This window comes from Rana temporaria, chromosome 2 (assembly GCF_905171775.1).
Source record: "Rana temporaria chromosome 2, aRanTem1.1, whole genome shotgun sequence".
Classification (NCBI taxonomy): Eukaryota; Metazoa; Chordata; class Amphibia; order Anura; family Ranidae; genus Rana; species Rana temporaria.
Window position 1 is genome coordinate 11,439,342 of NC_053490.1, and position 21,296 is coordinate 11,460,637.

The 21,296-nt window shown below is 47.5% G+C and overlaps 1 protein-coding gene across 1 annotated transcript in view; it reads left to right on the plus strand.

Moving 5' to 3' along the window:
- Nucleotides 1–21,296, plus strand: part of PGM2L1 (phosphoglucomutase 2 like 1) — a 153,005-nt gene that overhangs the window by 53,533 nt on the left and 78,176 nt on the right. The window contains exon 3 of the mRNA XM_040339842.1: nucleotides 16,642–16,748. Coding sequence (XP_040195776.1) covers nucleotides 16,642–16,748 — 107 coding nt within the window. The remainder of the gene's footprint in view (nucleotides 1–16,641; nucleotides 16,749–21,296) is intronic.

Sequence of the window (21,296 nt, forward strand, 5' to 3'; positions counted from 1 at the left end):
CCTGAGGAGAAATTGTATTTTATTTTACTTTACTTTTTCTTGAAGAATCTTCTTTCAACTGTTGGCTGAGAGACAGGCTGGATATTATAGATCCTTGTAGTCTACTCAGTCCGACCAGCAAGCGTGGGCACACCTTTGCAAAGAGGCTTGGTCTGCCACGCCATACCTCATGACTCCTGAGGTGGCCGGTGAGCTTTGCTCCGAGGTCCACATATGACTGAGCTGTGGTGTTGCCTCAATCACAGTGGACCGGGCCGACAGCTACCTCCATTGCAGTTGTAGTTCTGTCAGGAATGCGTCAGCGAGTCCTCGCTTGGACGGGTAAGTACAGTCCCTCCTGCTTCGGTGGGTTGGTACAGCTGGGCATTCCTGGGGTTCGGGGGTCCCTTCCCCTTACTTCCCTGCTCCTTTCCCTTGCTGCATTTCTAACATTGCCGCTGTCAGGGGGGAGGGGGCCTTCCTGAGGGGACTGTGTTATCTGGCCTGTGCTTTTTCTTTTTTGTATTGGGCTTTCCTGTGAGGTAAAAAGCCCTGTGATGAGCACAGATGTTTATGATTATACTTCAGCAGACGCTGACTGATTGGTGACACCTGTAATGGTTTTGCTTTTTATGCTGTATCTGTGACTTGTCCTTAAATAAAACAGCCCTATGAGGCTTTTCCTGTTTAACCACAGGTCCCTGCAAAAGTTACCTCACGGTTCTTTTCCTCACAGGCAGCGCTGGGCAGTCTCCTCCTGAGGGAGTCCCCTGGTTACCCCTGGTCAGCGCAGCAAGTGGGTGAGAGGCCCTGAATAGGGCTCTAGGAGCTTTTGTCTATTTGTATGGACAGGTGTGCATATTATAATACACACTATGTAAATATTGGAGTCAGTATCTGGGTCCTTCCCCACATGCTGGTGGTGGCAGCAGGTGTTAGCACCTGTGATTCCCACAGAGTTTTTATTGTTAGTCCTGGACACAGTTTGTGCCAGGGTGGGGGTGGACTGCGGGCGGGCGGTAAAAGAGTGCCCCCTTCCCCCGTTATCCCCTGGGGAATGCTCTGTTATGGAGCCATGGACTAGGTACCTAGTTAAAAAAAAAAAAAAAAAAGGCAGAATAAGGCATTTATGGGTGCGCTTTTTACTGCTGCAAGGGACTCTCCTAAGCTGCATAGTGCAGCTGGGTTTCCGCCGAGGGCTCGGTCTTTTTTGGATCACACAAATCAGACCGCTGTGTAGGTTTTTTCCTTCTGTGCCCTTCTTTGATAATTTCTGAGATGCAGAATGAGAAAAGCCACTGAGGGCTTTTGTAGTCCCTCACCGCCGGGCGGGAACCCCTACTTGTATGGATCTGACTGATAGAAGATCCGAAGTACTGACCCGTTCCATGTTTACCATGCTGGGGTCTGGCTTGCGGCCTATTGTGGCCACTACACTGGGGTCTCAGTGGTCGCTGGCGCTATTTTTTGGGAGATTTTTCAATTACATTGAAAACTCCCATTGGCGCCCATTTTGTCGTAGCCACGCTATGGCGCAGCTTACATTGTGCTGGCCTTTTTCCTGTGGCCGCGTTCTGAACGCTCGGCGGCCATCTTGGAGTAGTCCTGACCCCTAGTGCTGTATACAACTCACAGAGTGAGCATTTGGCACCAGACAGTGGAGGAGCACCGACTCTCTCCTGAGGTTATTAGCCTAGCGGACCAGCTGGTCCAGGGCCTCATATAGGTCTGTGATGCTTCATTGAATGCTGCGCCCTTGTTATCCAGGGCGTCTGTTTCAGAATGGTTTTATGCACACGGTGGTGTAGTGCTTAACTCCATTACTTGGCAGCAAAAGAGTCATTGGTTCGAATCTGCACACTGACGCCAATCTGCACACTGACGCCAATCTGCCTGGAGCTTGCATTGTCGCTCCCTGTGTCTGTGTGGGTTTCCTCCGGGTACTCCGGTTTCCTCCAAAGACATGTGTGCATACACCTACATAATATACATACACACTATGTGTGTGTATTATTTAGGGGCAACCCTCCCAGGCCGTCAAAGGCCCAGCTGGGGGACTAATCTGTCCCTGGGTGCATAAGCCGATCACGCCGGCACCCAAATCCTGCCAATGTATATAGCCTTCCTTCCCTGTCTCTAGGTGGGAGGGGCGGCTTGCAGGTTCACAATTCAGTGAAACCTCCCTGCTCTCCGACTAGTGGGTCTGCGAGGTGGTCTCTTCGGAGTACTAGATAGGGTTTCCTCTTATCCACAGAACAAAGTTCTGTCCTTGTGTCTTCCCCTCCCGGCACGTCGGTCTGCCTTGGGCAGTGTGGGATTTGCTAAGCTGCAAGGTAATTTTACCTTTCCTGCAGGACGAGAGTTTTGGGGTTTTCTATGGGCCTCAGGCCCTAAATACCTTTGTGAACGTCGGGTAGTTCCGCATGGAATCCATTTGTTCGGTGGTAGCTGCGCTTCATCCGGGGGATGTCCTGACGTCCTCGGACATCAGGGACGCATACATGCATGTCCCGTTTTGCACATGTCAGTGTTTTTTTCTGTGCTTCGTGATGAGAGAAGGGTCTCTGTCAGCCTGTGGCCCTCCCTTTTGATCTGGCGTCAGCACCATGGGTTTTCAGCTAGGAGCTCGCACTTATTTGAATTTTGTTGGGACAGCGAGGCTTTGCCTCATTGGCTACTTTGAAGACTTTCTTCTGAGAGCAGCTTCTGTCTCCGACCTAGTGGATGGGTTATTCCCATTCAGACCCTCCGAAGATTCGGGTGGATGTTAAACGTTTAGGCCAGAAAGTGTAGCTCAGTGGCAGCAAGCCTGCCCTACATGTGTGCGACCCAGGGTTCAAATTATGGGCATGCTAGGTTCCGACTCAGCGTTGGAGTATCTAGTGTTGATCCAGACTCCTCAGTGGCAAAGGTCCTTCTTCCCCTGGAGAAATTGCAGACTCTTCAGTCTGCGGAGAAGGTATTGGCATCACGCAATCGGTCTTCTCTCCGGGCGCCTGCTGGTTCAGGGTCTGTGGGTAGCCTCCTTCAAGGTGGTACTGTATGCCCAGTTCCACACCCTGGTTTTCCAGTGGAACTACTGTCCAGGTGGTAAAAATCTCTTGTCTCTGAAATCATTAGATTCCTGTGCGCCACCTAGTCAGAGTCTCTCTGAGTTGGTGACAGAGATTCCCGACTCTTCGGTCCGGGAAGTTGTTCCTTCCTTCCAGTGGTCGGTGTTTACGACGAATGCCAGCTCACAGGTTGTGAACCTGGAGGTTCACAAAACTGGGGGGTCCAGTCGGCCCTGAGTCGCTGGACTTGCGTGGACCTATGACCACACCTCCTTGAATGTGTCTGGTCTCGGTAGCTACCCAGGGTCGGGCCTGGCTAGTGCCTGGTGGAAGACCGCCTGGGAATACCAGGTGCTGTCTACTGTTCATTGTCCTACTATTTTAGGCGATCAGGCTATGCTTCTCCTTGTGGTCGACCAATCTGGTTTCAGCCGGACAACGCCACGGCCGTGGCTTCAGTCTACCATCAGGTATGCCGGCAGGCAGACTACTGGAGTCGCCAGATGCTGGACCAGGGCGACTGGTCTTTGTGCTTGGGGTGTTTCAGCTCCCTTGCAGGAGGTGAGCCTCACATGGCATGGATCTCCTGGCAGCTTGTCTTCGCCGCAAGGGTGTCAGTTAGTGGCCAGGTCTAGTGATCTTGTACAGACGCGTCAGTCGCGCTGGTGGCCCTGTGTTGTCTGTATCGGTGATTTTTTGCCATTCCTCCATGGTAGTTGCTTCCTCGGCCGCTCCACAGAGTGGATGCTGAGGAGATCCCGATGATTCTAATCGCTCCAGATTAATCTCGGCGTCCTTGGTACGCTGATATCGGGCGCCTGGTAGCGGAGGCACCCTGGCGATTGCCAGGGCAGGAGGTTCCTGTCTCAAGGTCCCATACTTCCTCCTGTTGTACAGTCACTGACTTGCTTAACATGGTTATTGGAAGCCAGACTTTAGGTGACCAGGGTCTGTCTGACTCGGTCATCTCAACAGGGCACCGTAGTCTTCTTCCGGAGGATCTACCGTCGCACCTCTCTTGGTGCGAAGGGATGGAGTGACGTCCACGGGCGTACTTTCAATGTCCAGGGTCCTGCTGTTTTTAAAGCTTGGATTGGATCTAAAAATTGCTTAAAGCACCGTTTGGGGGCAGATTTCAGCCTTGGCTGTGTTCTTTTAGTGGCCTTTTTGCGGCCCGTTCCCTGGTGGGTCCCCTTTTTTTGTGTGCAAGGGGTTTGTCATATACTTTCCCCTCTTGGCCCATCTCTTCCCCCATGAGTTTTGACTCTGGTGCTCTCGGTTCTTCAGGAACCTTCCTTTTGGAAACATCAGAGAGATTTTCTCTTGACACTATCTCAGAAGGTGGCCCCTTTAGTGGCCTTTACCTCTGTTAGAGGGGTTTCTGAGTTGGCGGTCTTGTCTTGCAAGCCGCCATGCTTGATCCCCCATAAGGATTAGGTGATGGTGCGCACGCGACCTTCCCTTCTTCCGAAGGAGGTTTCGGCCTTTCATACTTTAGGCGTGGTACGCGCTTTGCGGGTATACCAGCCTACTACGGCTCCATTTCGGAGCTTCTGACTCTCTTTTGTGTCGGTGTCTGGTCCACAAAAGGGCCTGGCGGTCTCGTCGACCACCATTTCTCGGTGGATCGGGCAGGCCGTCATACAGGCCTATGCTCCTAAGGGCGGGCCCCCCTTTCCGGTCACGGCACTTTCGACCAGGGCAATTGGTGCTTCCTGGGTTTTTTTTTTTTCCCGACATCATGCGTCGGTCTCACAGGTGTGCGAGGCGGCGATTTGCTCGTCCGTTCACGCTTTTTCCAGAATTTACATGGTTGCTGTGAGTGCATCTTATGATGTTTTTTTTTCAGCCGCTAGTTTTTGCCGGCGGCTGTTTAAAGTTGCACCTCCTCCGTTGAGGAGCTCTGCTTGTTTTGGGGTGAAGTTAAAATTGTTTTTACTGATATATTTCCCACCCCTCGTTTTTTGACACTGCTTGGGGACGTCCCACTTGTCAAGATTTAAGGAGCTGTGTCCGTCCATGGACAATAAGAGAAAATAGGATTTTTTGTACTCACCGTAAAATCCTTTTCTCTGAAGTCCATGGACGGACACAGCTCCCACCCCTCCTTTTTAGGTTTGTACTGCTTGTTACGAACTGAGGCTGCAAGCTGCAGTGAGGAGGGTTATGTCTGGAGGGACCGCCCCCTGGGCGGGGCTGTTCAACTCTGTTAATGTAACATGTATTTAACTATTTAACATGTTTCTGCCTAGTCCTCTCCTGTAAACAGGGAACATAACCCACTTGTCAAGATTTAAGGAGCTGTGTCCGTCCATGGACTTCAGAGAAAAGGATTTTACGGTGAGTACAAAAAATCCTATTTTTTCTGAAAATAAACTTAAACTTGAATGAAAAAAAAAAAAAAAAAAAAAAAAACACAAAACGTGTGGGTAAATAAAAGTATATAAAATTTGTGGAGGGGGGGGGGGGGGAGGGGTTAGGTCAGGGAAAGGGGGCAAAAACAATAAAAGTGCTTTTGTTTTAAAGTGCACTTAACATTTAGAGTGCATCTAAACCTGAGAGCAGAGCCTGGTCCCTCGTGTCACCCCGGGGTGTTGTGTTTTGTGCTCTGTAGTAGGTTCGGTTCTCACTGACATGTCTCTCCTCCAGCGAGGAATTTGTTTACATTCCATAAATTGTAGATCAGTGACATCGCCAGACTCCGCCTGCCGCGTGCAGCCTTCATGTAGCGGAGACGAGCACAGCGTGACCCCAGCGTGTTTGGGTTGTGTAATTACAAGTCCTGTGTGGGAGGGGGGGGGGGAAACTGGTTACTGCTGGTTCACACAAACTTTTATTAAATTAAACTCAGAAGTGCGGCACTAATCCTGTATACAAGTAAATGTTATTGGAATACATCCGACCAGAAAAGAAGCAGCAGACTCTGCAGCAATCTGTGTATCCAGAGGAACATCAGCAGTGATAATATCTAAGGCGGCAACTAACGATTATTTTCATAATCGATTAGTTGGCCGATTATTGTTTCGATTAATCGGATAATGGCCTTAAAAAAAAAAAAAATAACATGTTTTCATTTTTTTGGGACAATTTGTTGTTGGGCAGATTACAAAACACAAATTGCCAAAAAAACACATTCCATGCTTTTCTGCAGCTTCTCCATTGAAGTGTATTGAACCAAAAAAAACAAAATAGCACCGTTTTGCGTTAAAAAGTCCTCGCCCTTTGCAAATACGCAGCAGCTGAAAAAAAAAATCATGGATGTGAATGTGTCCCATAGGAAAACCATGTAAATGAACTGTAGTGTGTTTCTGCAAAAATCACCAAAAAACAGAGGTGTGACCCCGGCCTGAGATGTTTAGTAACATAATGGGGGTTAAAAAAAACAAAAATAAGTACAAAGAGCAAATAATCGCTACTGTAAGGGGTTGATTTTTTTTTACTGTGGGACAGTGAAAGTAATATTTACAGGAGCGATTTGCTTTTTTGTACTATAAAGGGCTAATTTTAGTTGTTTTAACCCCATTATGTTACTGGCCGATTAATCGATTATGAAAATTGTAATCGATTAATTTCATAATCGATTAGTTGTGCCGATTAATCGATTAGTTGTTTCGGCCCTAATAAAATCACATTGTGAACAATCGGCAAGCTTGCTTACCATGAGTGGGTCAGAAGAGCTGAACATGGAAAATGGATCTGATGTCCTGGTACCAAGTATGGCCTCCGCCCCTCATTATAAAATCATGCAGCCAGGAGACAAAACTTAAATTAAAGCAGCCTCCATAGTGCAGCATTTTGCGTAAAATTATTTATTTTGATTTCTAAAGTGAACACTTGCAATGTAAAAGGATTAAATGAGGTTGCAGAGAAGGACAACCAAACTGATAAGAGGAATGGAGGAGCTCAGCTATGAGGAAAGATTAGAGGAACTAAATGTATTCACTCCTGAGAAGAGGAGAATAAGGGGGGATATGATCAACATGTACAAATATATAAGGGGGGATATGATCACCATGTACAAATATATAAGGGGGGATATGATCACCATGTACAAATATATAAGGGGGGATATGATCTCCATGTATAAATATATAAGGGGGGATATGATCTCCATGTACAAATATATAAGGGGGGATATGATCCACATGTACAAATATATAAGGGGGGATATGATCCACATGTACAAATATATAAGGGGGGATATGATCCACATGTACAAATATATAAGGGGGGATATGATCACCATGTACAAATCTATAAGGGGGGATATGATCCACATGTACAAATCTATAAGGGGGGATATGATCCACATGTACAAATATATAAGGGGGGATATGATCACCATGTACAAATATATAAGGGGGGATATGATCCACATGTACAAATATATAAGGGGGGATATGATCCCCATGTACAAATACATCCACACTGCTAAAACAAACCTATTACAACACTCTCATCAAAACCCTCTCACCCAAACCTCGTCAGCTCTTTTCTACCCTAAAAATTCCTTATGTAGCACTACCCTCCTCCCTCAGGATGGACAGCACAGGACCACTCTGCAACTGCAGACCCAGTCTGACTAGCAGGCCTACATGGTAGATCACAACCCCGGACCAACGTGGTCCTGGAGCCAGGAACACTTGAACACGCACCCCCGGCCATGAGGACCACACACAGGGGTGGTGGGACGACATGCCAGCGATCGACGACCGCGAACCAATGACGTCTGTCCCTTAAGTACTCTCCCCCAGCATGCTCAGCGAAGCGATCAACCCCCACTGATTGGCTGCCGAGGAAAAACACCCAATACGCCCTGACTCGACTGCTGCCACCCTTGGTCTGGGGTGGTACCAACACCCCAGACAGCAATACTGGTCACTCACAGTACAGCCATGGCTGGAACAGAGGCCCAAATTTGGCAAAAATAACACGGTCAGAGGCAACTAAATCTCTGACCACCCTCTTAAGGCAGCACCAGCTATGAAAGTAGCAGGGCGCTACACTTCACCCCCCCCCACTGCCCCCTCCCACCAACTTGCTTACCGTTCAACAAATTGCCAACCATTTCAAAAGCAAAATCAACATAATTTGCAAGGAGAGATCCAGCATTCAAATTCCTCCCCTACCCAACACATCAGGTCCAACACCACTCTCAATACTCTCCTCCTTCTGCCCAGTTGCCACCAATGAAGTCGATAAATTCCTCTCTATGGCCCACCTCACTACCTGTCCTCTCTCAATTACTGCGACCACCTTCACGCTCTATCCTCAACTCCTTCCCACATCTTCAACCTCACCTTTCCTTCCCCGCTGAAACATTCACTGGTTACCCCCATACTTAAAAAACCCTCACTAGACCCCACCTGTTGAATAACTTAAAGGGGAGTTCCAGCGACGGAGAAGATCGCTCTCTACAACGGTAAGTACAGCGTCGATTTTAAAACAACTAGCCGATTCCCCTAGACAAAATGAGCATCAATCTAAGGGTAAAAATGTTTTGGCGGGGGAACTACCGCTTTAACACTTACCTCTCCTTCAGCCCCCACATCCAATCACTGGCTAAATCCTGCCACCTTAACCTCTGCAACATCTCTAGAATTCAACCCTTCCTGACTAATGACACCAGAAAGAAACTTATTCACTCCTTCATTATTTCCCGCCTTGACTACTGCAACTATCTCCTTAATGGCCTACCCTAAGGCTGCATTCACACCTTGGCGTACCTAATCGCGGCGACAAAACGCCGCGATTGTGAATGCAGCTTACCCCCAGGTCCACATCTCCTATGCCGAAAGCCGCCTGAAAAAAAGGTCCGGGACTTGTTTTCAGGCAGCAGGCGTACAGCGTTTGGCGTGGAGATGTGAACCATCTCCATAGAGGGCAATGTAAAATCATCCCTCCAGCGTCTCGGGGCTGCTCCGGCGTCGCGCTTCAGGCGTATATACGCCTAGGTGTGAACAGAGCCTTACTCAGGCTATCCCCCCCCCCCCTTCCGTCTGTTATGAATTCTGCTGCTAGTTTAATTCACCTCACTAACCGACCTGTGACTGCTGCTCCTCTCTGCCAATCCCTTCACTGGCTTCCCCTACCCCACCGTGTAAAATTCAAAATGCTAACCACAACTGGGAGCCAGACCGTCTCGTCCAACATCAGTGCCTGACCTCACAATTGTGCTTCTGGAAGGATGGTCAAACATTCCCATAGACACACTCCTAAACCTTGTGGACGGCCTTCCCAGAAGAGTTGAAGCTGTTATAGCTGCAAAGGGCGGGGCCAACTCAATATTGACCCCTACGGACTAAGATGCCATTAAAGTTCATGTGCGTGTAAAGGCAGGTGTCCCAATACTTTTGACAATATAGTATATGACAAAAAAAAAAAAGTTAAAGAAAAAACTTTTTTTTTTTTTTTACAATTTTTTTTTTTTCCCCTTTTGTTTAGAAAAAAAAAAGACAGAGTGGTGATTAAATACCACCAAACCGAAGCTCTGTCTGGCTATTATAGAAATGTTGTTTGCGTACAGTGTTGCATGACCGCACAATTGTCATTCAGAGTATGACCGTGCTGAAAGCTGAAAATGTATCTGGGCAAGAAAGGGGTGAAGTGCCCGCCGCCCGGTAGGCAAGTGATTAAAAAAGGCCAGGATTATTTCCTAAATGTACATAATACAACTGGATACTGACATTTACTGGTAAAGTTGATCCGGGGAATATCCGATTGCCTCTCTGGGATCGGGAAGGATTTTTTTTTCTCCCCTGGTGGAGCAAATTGGTTCATGTCTTGTCCCCCCCTCTGGATCAACTGTGGGTTATAGGTGTGTGTGTATATAATTTCCCCCCCCTTTTTTTTATTGGTTGAACTAGATGGACTTTTCTTGAACTATGTAATCGAATGACTAAATCCATAGGGCGGAGCCAGATGTGCTGACGTCATCACGTACAACAGTCGGAGAACTGGAATTTCTTAATTTGTATTGTATGTAAAGATGAGTGGTATCAATCCTTTTACATTGTCAGGGTTAAAGTTCATATGAGATTTTATTGATTGGGTTTATATCTTCTATAAAGAAACACGTGGGAGATTCTTATCTCTCAAAGCAGCCCCTGATCCTCATTGGTGCCTCCAGGCGGCCAGTCGGAGGTCATGGATGGGGGAGGAAGTGGTCATAGGACTGTGTAGAGTATTTATACCCTGTGTTTTGGGGGTCCTTGGGTATAGTGAAGATGATCATAGGAGTCAAACAGGAACCTAAAAGTGTCTACTGTAAGAATCAAACTTTGCTTTGGGTCAGGAGATCACCCCTCAAATGTTCCTTCTAAAGATAAAAAAGGACCATAGTCCGTGATTATACATTTTTGAGTTATTGCCTGGTTTCTCTATGACCCCTTTCAAACTGGGGCGGGAGGTGTGCCGGTGGTAAAGCGCCGCTATTTTTAGAGGCGCTTTACTGCCTATTTTATTTCTGCTAATCGACCACTAGTGGGCAGAGAAAGGGTCACCAAAAAGCGGCTCTGCAGAGGCGCTTTGCCGGCGGTATAGCCGCGGTGTCCCATTGATTTCAATGGGCAGGAGCGGTGGAGCAGCGTTGTACACACAGCTCCAAAGATGCGGCTAGCAGGACTTTTTTTTACATCCTGCTAGTGAACCGCTCCTCGGGGCTTTCACGCTGGAGACACACCAGCGGCTGTTTCAGGTCGGTTTGCAGGCGCTATTTTTAGCGCAATAGCACGTGCAAAACGACCCCGTGTGAAAGGGGTCTAAAGCTCATCTTTGACCTTTGTTTTTTTCACCTTATTGCATCCTAGGCAAACACCTGGTAATGACGCCCCCCCCCCCCACGTTTTTCCTGAGCCCGTGCACCTGCTGTGCGCGTCCCCCGGCATCCTCTTCTCCGCGTCTTCTCAGCGTTGATTCGATAGTTTGATAGCACAGCCATTGGCTCACGCTGCTGTCGGCCAAATCTAATGACGCGCCCACCGGGGGGGACGGGACCGAGAGATGCACTCTGTGTTTATGGATGCAGAGTGTATGAGACGGGAGCGCGCCTGAAGGTAACCCCCTCAGGAGAGAGCTTCCCGAGGCCGAGACATCCGCCGTGGGACCCCAGAAGAGGACGAACCTTTTCCTATAAAAAGTTGTATAAATGAACGTTTCATCGTAGGCACCCCCAACCTTGTTAGACTTCTGCTCCAGTGTCCCCCCAAGTCCATCATTTTCAACCTTTTTTTAGACCAGGACCTAGTAAATGCTTTTTACAACCATCTGTTCCCGAACTGTGTACATTTTTTTTAAAGTTTATCCTCCCACAATAAAAGTATGGTGATGCATAATTTGTATTAAAGTTCTGGAAGGCTTTGGATTAGCACTATGTGGGGGATGAAGGTTCTGGAGGGGGTTGGGGGACTCTGCAGTAGACTTGGGGGGCCTTGTAGGTTTCTTGAGGGAGCTTGGGGCGGCTGTGGGGGATAAAGTCTCTGGAGGGGGCTGAATGTCAATCCAGAAGGTTGACAATGTGAGTGACTTGAGGGAACTGTGGGACACTCTTAGGGGGCACTATTGGGGGGAGGGTGGAGTTTTTCGGCAAAGTAGGGGGCACTGTGAAGTGTGTGGAGCACTGTGGAGAACGAGGGCTCCTGGAGGACCCCCGAGACAGAAGTTGAGAGGCACTGTGGACACTGTGCAAGCTGGAGGTCTGAGAGGAGGGGGGCACGGCCTGGCAGTGGGCCACGGTTGAGAAATGCTGACCTAGGATACCACAAACCCCAGGTGTTCATGGGAAAAGGCAATTTTCACCAACTTGGAACTTTGGATGTCTCGGTGACCCACCAAGAGGTTGTGTTGCAGAAGTTTCTGAAGCCAGGCCTTCTACTGTCTGTAGTTCTGCTTTATATCACATCACGTTTCCTCTTACCGGTACAGATTAGCAGAAGTAGAACAGTTTATAGACGATCCTTTCTATGGCCTTGTTACCTCCGGTCTCCTCTGTCATGTCTCTGGATCTAACTGGTCTATATTTATGTTTGACTTGGTTCTTTTCATCGTCCTCCCACCGAATTCTCATTGTGATTTGTACAGAGATTATACACTTTTAAATATCCGGCTTTTGTCGGTTCTGTGCTGCAAATGTTGTGTTTTGGTGCACGTAAAATAAAACCGGTCTGTTCCACGCAGGTAGTTTTGTGTGTTTATATAGTAACAAACCCAACGAGAACAGAATAAAGGAAGAGTCCAGAACCATAAACTGCACTGTTTATAGGATAAAGACACCTGGCAAAAAAATACCCCACCCCCTAGACCAGGGCTCGACAAATCCCAGGCGCCAGGTCGCCATGGCGACTAGAAATGGTGTCCTGGCGACTTGGCTTGGAAGGTGGGCAAAAAAAACCCATTTTTTTGTGAGCTGGTGCCATCTGGTGGTGAGCCGTTGGTATTACAAGTTAATACCACCAGATGTGTGAGCTGGCGCCATTTGGTGGTGGCCGTTGGTATTACAAGTTAAGCATTACAAGTTACACAGCAATTCTAATGTAATTTTTCACAATTTTTCACTATTTTCACTGCCATCTTCTTCCCTCTAATTAGAACCCCCAAACATTATATACATTTTTTATCCTAACACTCTAGAGAATAAAATGGCCATCTTTGCAATACTTTCTGTCACGTTGTATTTGCGCAGCGGTCTTACAAGCGCACTTTTTGGGGAAAAAATTCCACTTTTTTTAATTAAAAAAATAAGACCACAGTAAAGTTATCCCCATTTTTTTTTTTTAATATTATGAAAGATAATGTTGCGCCGAGTAAATTCATACCCAACATGTCACGCTTCAAAATTGCGTCCGCTCGTGGAATGCCGACAAACTTTTACCCTTTAAAATCTCCGTAGGCGACCTTTAAAAAAATCTACAGGTTGCATGTTTTGAGTTACAGAGGAGGTCTAGGGCTAGAATTATTGCTCTCGCTCTACCAATCGCGGCGATACCTCACATGTGTGGTTTGAACACCGTTTACATATGCGGGCGCTGCTCACGTATGTGTTCGCTTCTGCGCGCAAGCTCGTCGGGACGGGGCGCGTTTTCTGGCTCCTAACTTTTTTAGCTGGCTCCTAGATTCCAAGCAAATTTGTCAAACCCTGTCCTAGACTGCCTTCATACCTGTGCACAGTAACGCACCATGCAGAAGGCTCCATTCATTCTAAATTTTATCTTCATGCATTAAAAAACGGCACCTTTACATGTACTTGCATTGCAGTGCTCTACACTGTCAGGGAAAAGTTATGCGTTTTCTGGTCCGTTGTGGTGCCTTGGAAGCCCATTCAGATAATTGGGCTGCCATAATATGTATAGGCCAGCCAAACCTTTTTCTAAGTTTTAGGTGGAGTGGTGGTCAGGTCAGGTTTTTGCTCGTCTCTAGAGAGGTTTTCTGGCTGACGAAGGAGGTGTGGTTTGGCCTTCGAAGCGCGCTCCTGTGTCACGTACCTTGTGGCAGAGCCTGACGTGTAGATGGGGGGGGGGGGGGGGGGTCTCTCACACAGCCCTGGCTCTGAGACCACTGATGTTGGGACAGTGGCACGAGAACGCGTTGAGGTATGAGTGTCTGTAGGATTTTTCGGCAGAAGCAGGTGCGTCGCCAGGAGCAGGTCACACCACTGGAACAGCAGGTGGCAGATGCTTGATGGGCAGCTAGTTGATGGCTGGTGCAGCAGGACTGGTAACAGTCAGCAAGTGAAGGACTAGGTAGCATGCAGAGCTGGAGAGTAACTGGATGCAAGGTCAGACAAGCTAAGTCGGCAACAGACTGTCTGATCCAGGCATAGGTGACAGGCAAAGAATCGGGGTACAAGCCGAGGTTGGCAACATTGAATCAGGCAGATGAACAGGAGACAGAACAAATCCAGAGCAAGGTCAAGGCAAGCCAGGCCATTAACGGGAGTCCATACAGGTACTAGCTGCAGATCAGACAGCAGTGGCTTATAGCACTGCTACAGTTTAAATGGTTTCCTTGACGCCAACATTAGCGACGGGTGCGCGCAGGTGAAGACTCACGCACAGCTGTACACAGGCAAGCGGGCATCTGCACCTCTAGAAGCTTCAGCTGTACTAGTGCCAGTGCCTTCCTCACATCCTGATGGGTCCAAGCGTCCTAGCATCTGACAGCTCTTCTGACCCCCCCCCCCCCTGCAGTGGCTCCTTGGCGTCTTCTCTGGATCCTCATACTACCTTCTGCAGTACACCTGTATTCCCAGTGGCTCCGATTGGGACTAGAGGTTACCCACGAGCTACCTACATGCCTTAAAGTGGATGTAAACACTCACATATACCCAGCCTCACATTATACACAGAGATTAAACAAATCTCCCTACATAAGTTTTCTGCTCTCTTCAGCTTTATATATTCTTTAGAAAGTTCAGATCATGTTGGAAGATTTTCTCTTCCTGTTCAGCACTGGGAGTGGATTATTGGCAGACAGCTGATTGGAGGAAAGGCACACCCTGGAGCACCGCTGAGGGACCCCAAAAGAGGAAGATCGGGGCCACTCTGTTCAAAACCCACTGCACAGAGGAGGTAAGTATAACTAGGGTGACCACGTGTCCCGGATTGCCCACATTTTTCAGGTCTGTCCCAGGTCCCGTGCACCTTCATTCCAGGACAATACAGTGTCCCGAAATGAAGCTGACACAGCCACCCACTCTCCCCTCTATCTGTTGCCCCCAAAAAAGGCCGCCACATAGCTGCTTTACTCACTGGCGGCACTTGTCCTGGCCGGGAATGCCTGGAGGAGCACAGTCCCCGCCCCCTGCTTGTGATTGGAGAAATCACAAATCCCGCCTCTTGTGTCTAATTACAGCAGGGCAGTGTAAAGCCAGCGTTGGAACAAGGCAAACGGGTCTCGGCCAGTCAGGACAAGTGCTGTCAGTGAGTAAAGTGGCGATGCGGCTGCCTTTTTTGGGGGCGTGATCAGTTCTTCTGGGTAGAGCGCGCATCCGCCGCCCCAGCTGTGCTCCGATTCATTACAGCACAAGCTGATTTTTGGGAAGGGGGTCCCTGAATGGCCGTTTGGGACAGTGATCACCCTAAGTATAACATGTTTGTATGTGTTGTTTTTTTTTTAAACTAACCTTTACATATCTTTTCAATGCATTAAAACCACTTTAATACTGAGAATCTTGTGGATGCACGTTATGTTATTTTTATTGCTCATTTAATACATTTTGCTACACTGTTTGTGGTTTGGTGCCTCTCCCTCCCCTTCCTCTCACTTCCTGTCCTGTTTTACCAGATGAGAAGTGATGCAAGCTCTCACAGAAATAAAGTAGATTTCTGGCTTACGTATTCTTTTAGGGTCTGTCCATACCAGAATGCAGGGGCAGGAAAGGGGCGTTTGGTGCGCATTTCCCACGCCACGCATGTGTTGGTGGCACCCAAGCGCATCTCACAAATGCAGCGCATTTTGCAGTCACTAAACCGCATGGTATCACACTGCTCTGCAGTTTGGCGTAGTGCGATTTGCACTACACTTTGCACATTTTAGTGCGTTACGTAGCTCATTCAGATGAACGAGAACGTGAGGGACCGCGTGAGACCGGGCGTGTTCCAGCATGAACTGGCCCTAATGCAATGCACTTTAAAGTGGAGTTCCACCCATAAATATAACATTACATCAGTAGTTTTAAAAAAATGTCATTAGTCCTTTACGAATTTTTTTTTTTTTTTTTTTTTTTTAGATGCCTTCAAAGTGTTGTTGCTAGGCAGAATAGTTAATCTTCCCACTTCCTGCACCTAGGTGCTTAATGCTTCCTAACCTACACCGCACAGACTCCTGGGAATGTAGTGGGTGTAACTTTCCAGGAGTCTGTGCATTCCCCAGTCTCAAAGAATCATGTGACTTGGACAGCACAGGTGCTGAAACCTGATCTGACACTGCTTGTGCAGCACTGAGCATGTGCGAGATCTGGAAGGCTGAAATCCAGGAAGTCATACAGTCTGGCTTCATGATGCCCACACTTAAGATGGCCCCAGTCAATTTCTATTTTATAAAGTGTCTAAATGCTGTAACAACCTAACAAAACGGACCTTAGTTTACAGACTAACTTTACTAGAATATATTAAGCTTGTGTATTACAGGGGTATTTATATTTAAAAAGTGAAATTGTGTCCGGAACTCTGCTTTAATGAGCAATACAAGATTTCTAAGATCCAGCCCATTGTGTGATCATTGTTGAGAGGAGTACTGGGGCCGGGGGATGGAATGCTTTCAGGAAGCCATATAGAGCGCCCTGCTGACCCCTCCCACCAGCCATGATCTGCCTGCATTACATAGAGAATCATTGATGATGTCTATGGGTCCAAAATAAGATCTAATAATAAAAACTGAAAAGTATTCAAAGTGAACTCGGCTTCATCTTCACCGAAATTTACTTTGCAAAGTGAATATTGACTTTACTGAATGAACGGCCTTGTGCTCTTGTATAGTAGTCAGTCACAGAGATACACCACAAGCTCAATACTTCAGACACATTGTAGAAAGATTTTTGCTCTTCATGTTCACCCTGAAGTCCAGCACCAATGTTTCCTGATCTGTAACCACCTGTGCTGTGTTTTCTCTTCAGGGGATGTACCACTATCTGCAGAGATGTTTTCCTGATCTCCGGAATCGGGGCATTGTGGTGGGGTACGATACACGCGGACATGCTGCAAGTAATTGTACCAGTGAGAGGTAAGTGTCACACCTACAACACACCACCAGCCATGGCTTATTATTTCTTTCAGGGTCTGTATTGATGGACTTTTCACTTTTAAAGTGGTTGTAAAGTGTAACGGAATGACCCGTGACAAACAGAGACTTTGGAAAGATGAGGGGTACTCCTGTGCCAGCGTCATTAATAACTCTTGTGTCTAGGGTCACCCTGTGTCCCTTTTGGGCATAGGGTGACTGCGAAATATTAATTAGAAATTATCTTGAGATATTGCAAAGTGTTGGTTTATTCTGACTAGGGGTGCAACGGATCAAAAAAATCACGGATCGGATCGATCCTCGGATCAGGAGTCACAGATCGGATCATTTTCGGATCAGCAAAAAAAAATAAGCCAAATCTTGTTACTCCCACCTAATCACTATCATTACCCTGGCGTCACCCCCCTCCACCCTGGCGTCACACCCCTCCACCCTGGCGTCACACCCCTCCACTCTGGTGTACAGACATGCTCCCCAGGTGATGGTGTAGCTCCTACCTGCAGGTGCAGAGCTCATCGATGCTGTCTCCACATATCTGCAGGCAGTTCCGGGTCTTTCCTACGGCCGAGGCTCCGGAGCGCTCCGGGGATCGCGTGGTGTGCCGATCCGAACAGGGTGACCCGTTCGGATCACGGATCGGTGACGATCCGTTGCACCCCTAATTCTGACCCTACCGGTCAATAGAATGACTCTTTCAATGCTTAGCCCAGGCTATTGAGTTGTTAAATGAGGCTGGCTCCTGAAAGACCTTTCATTGTGTGATAACACTGTGTAAAGCCTAATGATGCTCAGGTGTGAATACCTTTCTGTCGGAGACAGACCGTCTATCTACAGATGTGGATTGAGGGGAACTCATTGGGTGATGGTGTTTTGTTTGAATTCTATTATTAAAGGAATGTGACTTCTCAGGTGTAGTGATTAGGTCATGTTAATTATAGACCAGCGCCAAAATGTCTGGAATGTTTAGTAATTAGCCCATCTGAAGGTGTATTGAAGCCCCCCCCAGTGTGTGATGTGTGGGTGGAGAGTTTGATTGTTCCTGTGATTACTGAAACATGCCTTGTAAACTGTATATAAACTTGAGAGCTAACCATTAAAAGTGTTCATACATTTTGAAGCAGAGAATAGAGCGGTCAGTCTCATTTTCTGGGGAATTGGTATGGATCGTGTCTGCTGGTTTGTCGGTGTGTCGGATAAGCTGTCGTGGGTTGATGGAAGGTCGTAAACGGTGCTGACCGTTACATAAAGGTAAAAGTTTTTTCACCTTAATGCATTCTATGCATTAAGGTGAAAAAACTTCCGACTATACTGACCCCTTGAAAGTCTCGTGATCGGCCCCGACATTCTCTTCGCCGCTCAGCCTGGCCGTTGATTGGCTAGAGAGGATGGATTGAAAGCAGTGCAGCCATAGGCTGGCGCTGCTGTCAATCACATCCAATGACGTGGGGCGCCGAAGGGCGGGGCCGAGTGATACAGTAATGTATCTATGGCCGCTCGCTGTTTCACGGGAGCGCTCCAAAAAGGACTCCACGCAATGCGAGGGAGCTCGCATGAAGGTGTTGAGTCCTTGCGGGGAGGACCAGAGACAACCGCAGAGGGGACCCCAGAAGACGAGGATCGGGGCCACTCTGCAAAACGAGCTGCACAGTGGAGGTAAGTGTAACATGTTTGTTATTTAAAAAATAAAATAAAATTTTTCTTTACAACCCTTTAAGGCTGGGTTCACACTATGCATCACCTATGAATCGCCCAGGAATGCGCACCGCATTCCTGTGCGATTCACATGCGATTCATTGGAATTGCGTTTTGAGCTCATTCATATTTGAATGGGCTAAATTCTTACTGCATCACACCAAAGTAGAGCATGCACTACTTTTGGAAACGCACTGCAATCGATCGCGTGGTAGGTTTGTAGTAAGCAATCTGGTGCAGGCAAGCGCACCAAGTTTGCTACCTGTGTTTGGAGTGTTTCCATTGCACTGACACCTGCTGTAGATCGCAAGGGTACTGCATTTTGAACATGGTGCAGGTTTCCTGCGCCATGTTCTAATGTGAACTGGGGCTAAAAGAGTTTGCCTTCCCATACTAATTCATGAGATTGTAAAACTTACTAGTAGCAGGTGAGATGCAGGTCAGAAGCAGGATGCCTGCTGGTCAAATACATCTGTCGGTGAATTCTGAACGATTTCAGAAGCTTCTGAAACCGATTGAGGGCCCGTTCACACTGCAATGCTGTTAAAGGGGTTTTAAACTTTCGTGTTTTTTTTGTTTTTCACTTTAATGCATAGAATGCGTTAAGGTGAAAAAACGTCCGTAGTGCAGCTGACCCCCCCAGAGCCCCCCTTTTACTTACCTGACCCCGATCTTTTCATCGGGGACAAGCACAGCAGCTCCAGCTGCTGTCTCGCATCCTGATTGGATAGATTGATCGCAGCGCAGCCATTGGCATCCGCTGCTGTCAATCAAATCCAGTGATATGGGAGCCGGGGGCGGGGCCGAGTCCTGCCTCGCCACTCTGCCTTGCCGGCTGGCTAGGGAGCAGTTTGCTGCACGATTTACACATCACTGTTTTTTTTTTTTTTTTTTTGTACAAGCTTTATTTGAAGTGTACAAAACCTACACTTCATTCACTGCAATGTTGGGCGGCGCAATGCGGTGCCTGACATTGCAGTGTGATTTTGTGCTGCGATAAAATGCAGCCCGTCTTATCTTATTGCAGTACACTGCAATGCAACGCTAGGCTGGGCACCTAGAAAACAATTGTTTCCTGTTTTTATCCCTGTGATGACAGACGTTTTATTATGTCTATCACAGCACATAGTATGAATTGGCCCTGGCAAGGCCCCAAGCCCATTTACACAGGCGTTATTTCTCTATGACAATGGCTCAGTATTTTTTTTAAAAGAGAAGTGTGTTTTTTTTTATTTTTATTTTATTTGCCAATCATACTTTCCTCGGTGGATGCAGCATCAAAACAGACCGATGCTGCAGCTGTCCCCGGCCGTCTCTGCACTGAGAACCGAGCCACCGAACAACGCTGATGGCTCGGTTCTCACTCCTCCCCGAGCGGATAGATGCTGACTGTCAGCGAGCATGGCTTCTGCTCTACTTCTCTGCGCTCATTGGAGCGCTGACCCGTGGAGGGGCGGGGAGCGACTGTCTAAGTGGCTTGCTGAGACTGCCATCAATCAAGGCAGCTGGCGGATCTCGGCTTGGAAGTCATGACGACGCGCTACACCGACTGATGGCAGTGATGTCAGCAGAGAGGACTTTAGACCGATCTCCGCTGGAAACGGGTCACCGAAGTGTAAAATTAATTGCACTCCTGTGACCCAGAGAAGAAGCCCGACCTAACAACGCTGTACCCAAACAAAATTTATGTCAAGCCCACCCCCCCCCATTCTTTTTTTTTTTTTTTTACAAATAGAGCTTTCTTTTGGTGCTATTTGATCATCTCTGTTTTTTTTGTGCTATAAACAAAAAACAACTAACAATTTTGAAAAAATTAATACATTTTTTTTTTTTTTTTTTTTTCTATAATTTCCCAAAAAAATTATAAAAAAAAGATTCTTCATCATTTTAGGCCAATATGTAGTCTTATAAATATTTTTTGGTAAATAAAATTGCAACAAACTTGACTAGTTTGCGTAAAAGTTATAGGCCCGGATTCACGTAGATTTGCGCATTTTTACGGCGGCGTAGCGTATCGAATTTAGCGTATCGGGAACGACGGCCATACTTAACATTGGCTACGCCACCTAGGGGGCAGCTTTATCTTTACGCGGCATATCTCTTACGGAAACGGCGTATCTTTACTGCGACGGGCAAGCGTACGCTGGTGAATCGGCGTATCTAGTCATTTACATATTCTACGGCGAAATCAACAGAAGCGCCACCTAGCGGCCAGTGGAAAAATTGCACCCCAAGATACGACGGAGCAGGCCGTCGTATCTTAGCTAGGTTTAAGTGTATCTCAGTTTGAGAATACACTTAAACTTACGACGCGCTTAGATTCCGAGTTACGTCGGCGTATCTACTGATACGCCGGCGTAACTCTTTGTGAATCCGGCCCATAGCGTCTACAAAATGGGGGATAGATTTATGGCATTTTAATTATTTTTCTTTTTTTATCAGTAATGGCGGTGATCAGCGATTATATTCTTATTTTGTTTTCTTTCCCAGAACTGCGACATTGTGCCGTACAGATCGGACACTTTTTTGGTACCGGTGACATTTATACAGCGATCAGAGCTAAAAATAGCCACTGATTACTGTATAAAGGACAATGGCAGGGAATGGATTAACACCAGGGGGCGATCAAGGGGTTAAATGTTCCCTGGAAGGTGTTTCTAACTATGGGGGGGGGACTGACTGGGAGAAGAAGAGATTGCTGTTCCTGATCACTGGGAACAGACGATCACTCTCTCTCCCCCCCCCTTGTCAGAATAGGGATCTGTCTGTTTACGCGTTGAGAGATCCCTGTTCTGGCTCCCTGGGGGGGCGGGTTGGGGGGCGGACATCACGGCCATC